At 29.5% G+C, this 12,575-nt stretch overlaps 1 protein-coding gene across 1 annotated transcript in view; it reads left to right on the top strand.

The window, feature by feature from the left end:
• The first annotated feature begins 5,596 nt into the window (after window positions 1-5,596).
• Window positions 5,597-12,575, top strand: part of LOC119671389 (coactosin-like protein) — a 57,071-nt gene continuing 50,092 nt past the window's right edge. The window contains exons 1-2 of the mRNA XM_038082003.1: window positions 5,597-5,638; window positions 6,000-6,391. Coding sequence (XP_037937931.1) covers window positions 6,341-6,391 — 51 coding nt within the window. The 5' untranslated portion in view covers window positions 5,597-5,638; window positions 6,000-6,340. The remainder of the gene's footprint in view (window positions 5,639-5,999; window positions 6,392-12,575) is intronic.

Below are 12,575 nucleotides of genomic sequence, written 5' to 3'. Positions count from 1 at the left end.
AAATATTACACATGTAATTAACTATATTTTATCTAGAAAGGAGCTGAAGTTTTTATTTATGATATAGACTTTAAAAATAATCATAATGTTGGTATTTAGAATGAGTAGTGCTTTAAAATAGCAACATATTTTAATATGTAAATAGATTGTAAAGAATAGAATAGATAGACAATATTGTGGTTCGTGATTAGATATGGTCACTATCTATATAGTACATTATAAGATTATTGGTTTAGGAGAGATTTGAGTGCGAATCAAAGGCCACATTACATTATTCTAAAGCTCTTGTTTTAAGAAGTATCCTCTCTTGATAATTTGTTTCAAGAGAGTTTTGATGATAAGTATATATCCGATTCAAGAGCTAGCTGTTTCATTTCAACCAATTAATATCCTTAAAGAATTTTGTGTGGGTTTTAATTTCATTTTCTGATAGTTCTTCGGGGTTCTCAAAAAAGTGTTTTCCAAGAATTTTTCTGACTAAGGCTAGACATCTGTACAGTACTTGTTAAGTTTTTTCTTTCCCTAAGCTATAGCATCAAAGTTCGTCAATCAGGACTCCAAGTTTATCTGCATGCCTGCCTATTTAGCAACGACCACAACAACTATATAATCTTCTCGATTTCGGTTCTATTTAAGTAATTAAGTTTTATAGTTTTTAATGAATTTGTAGATATCCAGCTTTAGTTTTAGCACAAGTTGTCTCATTTTCCCGTCTCAATTGAACTTTTTAGAGGAAAGAAGAATGTATAATGGATTAATAATGCTTGACTGGTATGTTAATATATTAAAGATAACTAATATAGTTTGAGACTGAAATCCATAAGTATAAAATTATATAGAGTAATAACAAATGATTTATTAAGCATAATACCAATCTTTATTTATACTAAGCTAATAGTGGCAATATTGCTTATTAATAAACTTAAGGCAATTCCAGTGTTATCGAATAAAATCATATCCATCAATATTAGATTACACCAGATGTCATTGAGTTTTAAAGGATTAAACCACAATTAGATAATTAGATCGAACCCAAAAATACCAAAAGATAATGGCAAGTTTTAACACTCATATTCTGACTTGTCAGAGAGTCCGGGTTGGGGATTTATCAGTAATTGTTCTTCAGAAAAAAAATTTCGCATCTCTTATTTATGTTAGAATAGGTTAGATCAGACTATTGACTATAGTCAGCCAACCGATAGGCGGCAGGCTAAGTCAATTAATTGGCACAGTATTATACTGTTTAGACTTATCTGGATTTTTTAATGAGTTTTGATGACTTTTCTATTGTACTTTTTTCTAAAATTAGAAAAAATTTAGTCTTATAGAATTGCCTTAAATGTTTATTTTTGTGTATCTTTTTTCTAATATTTATTTAATACAACGCTGGATATATTTTTTATACTTTTGTATATGAGTGGCAGCTGTGATTTAACATTCGAAATAGGCAGGATAACCTTGGCGGACTGTTAGTTCTTATCTATTTTATCATGAAATGTTTTTCCATTTAGGTATGGTGATGTGTTTATGATTAAGTGTTCTTTGAGTGCTTTTATAATGAAACGTGTAAATATGGGAGAGTCAGTGTTTTTGAAAATAATTTCACTTATAATTAATGTGCTATAATTTTTCTTTTTAGACGGAATTTTTCTAATTTTGCAAAAAGATAGTAAAATTTATAAAATAAAAAAATAAGCAGTAATTTAGGAATCACTTTGACAATATTAAGTGCTATATAAAAGCAAATTAAAACTTTATTATCATAAAAAATTATCTTCTTCATACACAAAGTATTATATGTCATTGAGGACGAAAGACACAGTTTTGCACCCAAAAATAATATACCGTTCCCAACATAAATCTATTTTATTATTGCCTTATAAATTCACATATATAGATTTAGTAATTATGGAATAACAGGTATTTGTACAACTTATAAAGAACTAAATCATACAATTTATTCCCGGCACCCTCTGTAAATATATAGCAGCTCAATAACATTAAATAAAAATATTTCAATCAATATTTGTTGTAATTGCTACAACTGTTTTTTCCTGCATTTTCTCCATGCCTTATTAAATTCACTATATATATCATCAATTTTCTCCTTACTTGATGAGTCAAACAATCAATCAGTCATCATCATCATCAGACTATGTTGACAATGTTGTTGGTCATATATTTGCGCAGATTGAAAAAGTTAAATATTTTCATTTTCAATTTTCCCGGTTTCACTTTTTCTTTGCGGTGCCTAACGCCCTTCACAGCTTTGACGACCATGTGCTGCCGTAGCTCATACAAGGAAATCCTTACTCCTCTGCACTTCACATATACACACTTGCATTTATACTTGCAAATTTTTTATCAGAAGCAGTGCCAGTCACAAACACAAGTAAACGAAGCATATTGAACGCAAACAATGCCGTCCACGTTTTGTTTGACCAGTCATAGTTGTCCACACAGATAAAACAATGTCAGTCTGTCAATACTAAAAGAGTCAATACAGTCTGTCAATATCAATGTCAGTCTGTCAATAATAACTAATACTATAATAACCCATAAATAGAACCTCATTAAAGCATTAGCAAAAATTACACTTTTTACAATAAATGTCATTTATTACAGTTAATGTCATTTATTACAATAAATATCATTTATTACAATAAATGTCATTTATTACAATAAATATCATTAATTAGAATAAATTTCATTTATTACAATAAATGTATATTATTACAATAATCGTCATTTTTCCAACTTCAACTATTCTTCAACTTTGTAGTACTAACCAGAGTACAGCGCAGTAACATAAGTACTATTTTACTTCATCCAAATAGAACTGCACACCAACTATCCACTTGTGATAACATAACTTATGACAAACGTAATTTAATTGTTGCTGCTGATTCACAACACTAGATTTATTTCAATTATATGCAATTCAGATTATCACATCGACGTGGTTATCACATCCATCAGCTCCATTGTACTAAACACACTACTTATACTAAACTCTATATTAGTGGTACTGTAAGTATTACTTCTTTCATTGCATTAGAATTGTAGTTCCTTAATATAAACTTAGACTTAAAACTAATGCGTAGTCTTATCCCAAATCAATATATGCGAAGAATTGATCACATCTCCCTAATTCTCAATTACAATTGAAAACTTACTATCGACTTTCTATCTAAAGATATCAGTCCGTCGGAAAATATTTCATTAAAAAGGGGGATTTAACTATTTATACTTATGGCTCTAAAATAGGTTAGAGAGTTTTTAGTGAAGTTTAGCGTTAGAATTTAAATGTATATTCATCTTTGCATACTAGTTATATTCAAACATTATGGACTTCTTGAACAGTCCAAAAAAAAAAAAAAACTGTGCCAGGAAACCTGCAGTTTGTCTTAAAGTGTGTAGTATATTGAATACGAACTTATTTATACTGGCACGTAGTCAATTGGCATTGAAGTTCTTGAGCTTTGTCCCTTATTACATATGGGATACTTTATTGCTTCTATACGTCTATGTGTGAGATGTCGACTCAGTTTTACATTTCTCTTCAGTATAATCTCTTCTAAAAGAATATTGCTGATATTTTTAATATGAGTGATTAATGTTTACTGATGTACGCATCACTAGTCATCTTTAATAGAAAAAGTCTTGACTACTTTTGAAATTAAATATTGACTGTTCTTTCATTTGTATAGAAGAATGAGGATGTACCTACATCACAGCTATTTTAAATTGGATGCCTAGAATCACTAAAATAACCTAAATCGCTTTCTTCATTGAATTAGTTTGTCATTATTAAGTCCTTTGCCGAATGACCTTAGTGAATTACGAGACCTGTTTTAAAAACATTATAAACTTTATTAATGATTCAAAAATGGTTGAATTAAAATCTAAGACTTAATGATTAGGATTACCCAGGATTACAGAAATAACTTTACTTAACCTACCTCATTAATTTCCTCAAACCCGTAGCAATCTAAGCGAAAGTTAAGATTAACAATATGTTTCACATTTACTCTCTGAGTATTAAGATCTTTGCCGAGAGACTTTAGTTAATTATAAGACTCTATGTATAAACATTTGCGCTTCAGTAAAGTTTCAAATCAATTATGAATCATAAGAATCATAATCTACATAAGAGTCTTACTCAACCTATTTCATTCATCATCATTATCAACAATTCCTGTATCCCTCACTGGTGCATAGAACCTCAAACAGTTTCAATAATTCACCCAAATCCAAAGTAATCCAAATGAAGCAGAAAATTAAAGATATATTTGACATTTTTTTTTAATTTAAAGCAGTGGTTCCCAAACTTTTTTTGACCAAGGTTCCACTATGATATTTTTGTCCTTAGTAGGGACCATAAAGTTCAAGAAAAATAAACTGTATAATTATTTTAATATGCTGTATACATCTTTATGCAAGTACAAGCTATGTATTCATACCTGTTAAATTTGATACACGGACCATTTTTAACCACAGGTGGTCCGTGGAACACCGGTTGGGAGCCACCGGTTCCCATATACTTATACTATACATATACTTAACCTGCTTATTTACTTTCCGAAAGATCCTAGATACTCACAAAACATTTTGGGTTTTATTAAACATTCATTTAGTGTACTTACTTATACTTATCACTTGGATGCCTAGGATCACTGTGATAACCTTACTTAACCTATCCCATTGTCGAACTCATACTTCCCGTAGACCCAAACTAATCTAAGCGAAGCCGTCGCACATTGCTTGTCTATAAAAGTTTTTTACTCACTGTCACTTTTGTTATCAAAAGTACTGTAGTTGTGTTGTTGTTCTTGTTGTTGTTTTGTCGTTTTGTTGTTGTGCGGCATGAAAAACTTTGATAGAGTCGACTCTGCCTAACTGTGTATGCAGTTTTTAGTTTGCATTTGTTTGAGTTCGTATCTATGTTTATGGTGGCACATGTGTTGGTGAGTATCTGTGTGTGTTACAACATGATTATATGAATGCCGCCATAGAATTTATCTTTTGTCAAACTTGCAGTTCTTGACTTGCGTCCCACGTCCGTCTGGTTCGGCATACGTTTGACTCATGCAATTCAACGCAACTTTATTTCATTTCATTTGACTTTTTTGATTTATTTGTGCGTTTGCGCTTACATTTGCTTTTGTTTTTGTTTTTTATTTTTGTTTTTTATTTTGCCTTTGATTGTTGGCTTTTGTCTGTGACTTTGCGTTGCGTTGCGTTACGTGCTTTTACATTATTTGTTTTTCTTTGTTTGTGTTTTATTGTGTTTATTCGCTTTGTTTTCTTTTACATATATGGAGTTGTGTGTGCCGCTCCGTGCCGCTTTGTGGACTGTTTGGATACTTTTTTGCTTGATTTATTTTCTTTGTGTTTTTGGATTTTACATTTTCCACTTCATTCATTGCGACTGTAGTCACTCGAGTTTTATTCGAGAGCAACAACCGTGCGAGTTGGACGTCTATTTCGAGTTTGTCGTGTTGACGGTTAAACCTAAGCTAATACCTAAAATAATACTTTTTTTAAATTTCAATTTCAATTTCTTAAAGTGCAATTTTGTGCTATTTTAAATTTTGTGATTTTTTATAACGTCGGCAAGCTTTAAACAAAATAAAAGGTGTTTATTAATTTAATAAAATAAAATAAATAAAAAAAATACCTTCAACAATAAAATAATTATTTTAACTGATCGAATGAAAATATAAGTGCACATAAATAAATTTTTCAAGAGAATTTTTTTCACCCAAGTTGTTATCCTTTAACAGTAAAATAAACAGTAGAATAAAACGTTATAAATTGTCCTCATATTCGCACACTTAAATTCTTATGTGGCCGAAAACCAGTTTCAATTCGCCTTTCTCTATTCTAAAAATTTAATAAATTTTTTTCTTTTATTTAAATTTAAACCGTATTTAAATCTAAGAATTTTTAAAAAATTTTTTTTTTTATTTTTTTTTTATCTCTTCACTTTACATCAGTTTCCTTGTCTGCCTTAATTTGGTGTCTTAAACGCTACTTGTACGTCATATGAAGACCGGCTAAACGCCAATACAAACACGCAGACACAGACAGCTTCTGTCCCTAATACTTAACTACTCCAACAGTGCTCCAGTGTGCACGCACAGCTTCCAAAGCAAACAAGCACAAAAACTGCCACAACTTCACATAACAGCACTAAAAGTATCTGCCAGCGCATTCTCATACAGTACAAAAGCATTTAACAACACCCAGCACACAGCACACAGCATAAATCTTACAGCATCTAGAACCCAGAATCGAGCATCAAGCAGCTAACAACTAACAACTAACAGCCAGAATCATGTCTGACGGTATCGAAGTTGAACAAATGGTCGAAACCAAACCAAGAAGGGTAAGTAAAGCAAAAGTGAAGTAAAATTCTCGTTTATTATTTGTTTTTTTTGTTTTTGTTTTTTTTTTGTTTTCTTAAACAAAAGTTGAAAAGTTGAACTTCTTGGAGATCAACTTAAAGCAGAAAATAACCTTCAAGAGTGCACAACGTCATGTCGTAATCTTCATCTACAACAGTTTCCCCTTATGCGCAAGTATAAATGTATCCAAAAGATACTACAACAATTCCGAAAAATAGCAACAACAACAGCCGCAACATTTCGCACTCATATTTCTTTTTTATGCTAAACAAGTGAAATCCGAGGAATTGATATTCCATAAGTGTTGCATTCAAAGCGCTATGTCTTGTTCCTTATATATGTATGTCTTGACGACAAAGATACTCACTCAGATAAATGCTCATACATGTAGTATATATACATACATATATGTATCCGTATTTTTGTTAAGATATCAAGTCATTTCTTCACTTTACATTCCACGTTCAGATTGTTGACTTCTTTCACAAGTTTTTTATATTTTATTTTTAATTTTAAATAAAATGAAATACTTAATAAACGAAATTTAATTATCAACTTTTTCTTTAGAAAAACTTCGATTTTCTGCCTTCTAAAAATATACGAATTTGTCACGGTTGAGTATAAATTTTTTTTTTTTGATTTTTGTTGTGTAGATATTAAAGTCGTACCAATTTTTTTAAATGTCACGTTACAACAAACAAAATAAAAAACACGAAACTTCTTAACAAAAACAAAAAAAAAAATAATCAAAAAAAAAAAATCACAAACCAAAAAAAATTTAAGAAATAAAGTATAATTTTAGATATTGCTGAGAGCTATAAACTAGCCCACATACGATACATGAAACATAAAACAATAATAAAAGATACAACGGCTGGTGCGAGATACTGCCAAAAACCGCCAAAACTCTAACGGATTTGTTAAAGCTACAAATTTTAAATTTAATTTAAATTTTATTCTTTGAGTTTTTTTTTTTTTGAAAGTAAATATTTAAATTTTCTGAGAAAACAAATTTTAATTCAAAAAATTAAGTTACTATCTAATTTATAACAAAATAACTATTTGTTTCAACCGCAACTTCATTGATACTTCATTCATTCTCATGCCACAATATATTTTTGGAAATGTTGGCTTAGTTCAATTGATTTTATAAATGTTAATCCTCACGATACTACTATAGCTCTTTTTCCATTGATTACTGGAATAGAGTTTTGGTATTTTGAACTACACAATCCAACAGTTGAAATCTATTCTTTATGTGCTCCTAGAGATGGTTTAAGTGGATTCAACAGTCACACCGAGGTGTTTAATACTTCCCATCTACTAAAAAAAAATTATTATATTAATTACTCCTAACAACTCAAGATACATTTATTAATTTTAAAACCGGAAATAATGTACTAAAAATTGTGTTAGATAAATCAGCTGAAATACCCAATAGTAAGCAGTTCCTAATCGGCATTAAGAACTGATTGTATTAATTGGAACATATCACTAATTAAGTTATGACCATACCATACAGAATAAACAGAATATTAAATAGAACTCTTCAGTTATGATTATTAATAATTGCAACTTGTCTACAGTATCTATCCTATATCCAATGCATCAATCCAAGACCTCTAAATTTTCTTCAGCGCATATAAAATGAGTGTCACTTTTTTTATAATCAACATCCATTTTCACTTTCTTGCTTTGAAGACAATAATTCCTGACAGTAGGGATGATATCGTTAAAAATAGTTAAAAACTCCTTTGTGGCACCTCAGTTCCTTAGGGATATAGTGAATGTCCATATACCGGTCTTTTTGAATGTAATCCATTATTTCATAGATTTATTTTAGGATCTACGCATAGTAGTTATCACTTTCACATCTAAATTTGTTTGACTAAAAGTGACTGTATGATTTTTTGGCAATAGATTGCAATGAAAAACTTTTACCACAAATATTTCCATACGACTGTGGTGCAATCTTCTCTTCATCGTAGTAAAATTGTAAAATTTATGAATGTTTTTTTTTTGAATTTCAATCTCTTCACTCTGTTTTGCAATAACTTTGAACGTGAAAAACAAAACTTAATCAAATATTCATTAGTTGTCAACTAATCTTCCATCTATCCAATAAAATAAAAGTGAGCGTTCTCCAAAATTGAATATAATGTACATACCAGAGTTAACATCGTTTCAAAGGTTCATTGGAAATCAATATATATCATATATTATGCAGAAAAGTCGGTTATAAAACAATTGGTTAAAAATCTAGAAATGGCATTAATATCCTTAATGATGTATGATATATAAAGTGATTGGTTGGAATATTAGGACTCGCTTTGATATTCTCCCAGAAAATTTTAACTTCGGATGTTAGACGTTATGCTAAGAGACTAAAAATTGGTCAACTTATATATTGACGATATTATTTTAAATTTTCATTGCCCTAAGATTTTATAACTCCATTTTTGTATTCTAATGACATGGATTTTATTTTATTAATTATTATAGTTTCTCTTAATTCTCTTAAGAATCATTAATATTAGGTATAAAAATTTTCTATGTTGAAGATTTTTACTTGAGCTGTTGGAAGTTACATTATATAAACTAAATTAATCTCGTCTTAATTAGAATCAGAATATATTTTTTTTAGAATTTAATTAATATATATAGTACCATACGTAACACAATGGGCCTATAGGCCTAAGTGGATCTCTTGGCATTGCCGGTTAACTCTAGTTACTATACGTGATATGAATATCATATTTCTTGAAATTAATATTACTTTATCCTTTACTGTGATTTGAATTAGTCTTAATAGTTTTCGTGATACCATTCTCTCATACTCTATAATGCAGCTCCTGCTTGTATTTAAATATTCATATGTCACGCATGACATATTCTAATTGATTTTTATTAAATATATATACTAAAATTTTTACAAAAATAAAAACTTTAAAAAATCTCTATACATTATCCCTGCTTTCATTTAAATTTGCAGTATTTACTTTCATAAGTTTCATAAATATTTTATGAAAACCTTTTTGTTTCTCCGGTACTTCTGCATAATTTTAATTTCAAAATATTTAAAACAAATTAATTGATTCGAAATATTTTATGTTGCATATTATTGTTTCAAAAGTTATTATAAATTTTCCAATAGCTTTGAATACATCATATACATTATAGAAAATTAAAATTTCTTAGACTCCATCACAAAATCAAAAGGTTCACTTAATGCATATCCCTGAAATGTATAATACATATTAATAAATATAATGCACTCCAGCACCCCCTCACACAGAAGCAAAGTAATTTAATTATAGTTCGCTACCATAACTATATGAAGGGCATTAAATTCGAAATTTATGAATCCATTTGAAACATGGGTTATCCATCCAGCGGCGTCAACCGACATCCAAGCCGCACATATTTAAAACGAAGTGCTCGCGACTTCAAAATGGAATGGGACTGAGTTTATTTTTAAAAATTTTAATTAATGTGAGTGGGGCACTTGCCTTGAATTCTGCGGCAGTTCGTTTACTTTCAATTATTTTATTATGCAGGCCTGAGATACTGAGACTGTATCTGAATATGAAAATGGAAATGAAAATGAAATATTTCTGTTATTTATGGCAATCAAACCATATCACTTCATATCGAATCGATGCATAAAATATTATATTTGGTCGTCTTCCTCTGATAACAAAAATATACTCAATACTCATTTTGTTTTTTTTATTGAGGAAAATAACAGTGAAGTCATTGCAGATAAAACTAAATTAGTAATTTATTTTTTCAATTATACTTCATTATATTCAAACTGATAGATACGGAAATAATAACTGTGCATTACAAATATTTCCCTAATCAGAAAGTGAGTTACTCACTCTCTGTGTATGGTTCGTGCAGTTTGCATATGTACATTATAATTATATAGTTTTAGAATAAATTTTATAATTATAGAAAAACATATTTTATTTATAATCTGTTTTCTTAATTCAGTTATTCTTAATTCGCAATTTAATTTAATTGTTTTATATTATTTAAATTATATTGACAAGATTTATTTATAAAACTTGACAAAACGCATGTTCAAAATTTTTATAACATGTATGTATCTGTATCTGTTTGTTGAGCAGTAAAGCATCGAGGGCCTAGGGGATACTAGATACTTACCCGCTAAAATCTCCTCCTACTGGATGGTTGTAAGCACGCCTTGTCAACATTGTCCTTTGTCATTCGATTTTATTGTTTGCTCTGTGAACATGTTCTATTCTTCTTAGTTTAGTGCAAACCTATTAACTGTGTTCCACTTTTTAAGTGAGCCACATATCATCCCGAGAATCTGCTTAGCTATTCACTACTGCGGATCGGACCTTACTGCGAAATTAATTTATCTAAAAATAATAATAATATGGTCTGTAACTGAAAGAAGTCACCATTGTCGCAAAACTCCTTGTAATCGCTAGGCTAAAGAGCTGTTTGTTCTCATAACTACGATCACATATCCCTCTTTAGTAAAGCAGAAGTGGTGCAGTCACCATGTTCAGCGTTACCATTTCAATAAAATTGATGTTACTGAGAAGACAGAAGATCTGCTTTTCTAGGAAGCAGATGTGATCTTGTGTCAAATTTTTTGTGACTGACTTTGATATTGGTTAGGAGAAAATTACTAAGCTGGGAGCTCTTAAATCCATCTGAAATGATTTAGGAAATCTTAAACATTTGATTTTTTTTAATTCTTACTGAGCTGAGTATTTTCTATGTAATTAGAATCGTTAAACCGTATAGTAGATCTGTTGCAGTACTTCGCTGCGTTAGATGCAAGTATCTTGTTTATTATTGTTTTATTATTCTTTACTCTCATCACTCTATTTTCTTTTAGTTTACATTTCTTTACTGGTTCATTTATTTGTTTAGATATTGACATTTTATATTTTATAGTATATTGACATTTCGTGCTTGCTTATTGCTGTTACCAGGACTACTCAAGAATATATTTAAAAAAAAATTGGAATAAATTTGCATTTAAGATAGCTATTTTAAGTTTTGAAAATGTGGAAAATTAAGCATTTCGTAAAAAAAAAATGAAAATTAAATAAAAATAAAAGAAGTTGGTTTCTAAAACGTGGAAACTCTTACTTTTCCTTCACAATGGAATAAGCCACCACTTGTTCATGTCTTGTTCATCTCTTGACCACTCCTCGTCCACCTTCTTTCCACCTTTTTACTACTCTTATCCACCACAAATATATCGAAAGAGTTTTCATATTTTGATTTCCGTAAAGAATAGAATAGGTGTTTAAAAAAGTTTTACACTAATATAGGTATATATAATAGAAATTTACCTTATAAATAGTTCATAGCTATCAGTCATCTATCTAAACTTTAGATATATATATTATAGAATATAATCTAATGCTCATCTTAACGCAGTAACCTATTTCGAACAACACTTCAAAGCTCACAGTCTACTATCTAAACGTTATATATATTATATATAATGACAATCTCGCGCACATCTTAATGCACTATTCTACTACAAATAATACATTAAAGCTCTCAGTCTACTATCTAAACTTTAGATATATATATTATCGAAGTCAATCTCATGCATATCTTACTTCAAAAGAAAGCTCCCAATGTATAGTACTCTCTGATATTAGAAACAAATTGAGGTTAAGTAGAAAAACAACCAATCGTTTTAGCACACATCTAACGTCACTATCTCTCCAATACTTACATGAATTATCTGTAGTGTTTGCACATGTCCATGACTTTTATGACCAAATGTTCCCCATTAGTCATTTGCCAAAATAGCAAACTGAAAACATTTTGCACTCCGCTAATCTGGCTTAATAAATGCTTTATTATACCAAAAAACTCTGCAAAAAAGGTATATAATACTTTATAAATGATTATATATAGCGTAAGAATTAAATAAACATATTTTACGATTATGTACAAAAAAAATTATATAATATATATGAAAAGACTTTCATATAGACGAGTGCTTTGAGCTTATCTAATGTCAACTCTGCAGTTTGATATTATTTATCATGCAGAAATGTTGTTCTTTTCTGTTATCACTTAACAAGCACCTAATTAAGTAGAATGAAAAATTATGTTTGCAATTTTTTGTTGACTTTTTACTTAAAAATTTATAAATTT

This window comes from Teleopsis dalmanni, chromosome 1 (genome assembly GCF_002237135.1).
Source record: "Teleopsis dalmanni isolate 2A chromosome 1, ASM223713v2, whole genome shotgun sequence".
Lineage (NCBI taxonomy): Eukaryota > Metazoa > Arthropoda > Insecta > Diptera > Diopsidae > Teleopsis > Teleopsis dalmanni.
This window is presented reverse-complemented; position numbering and strand designations above follow the sequence as displayed.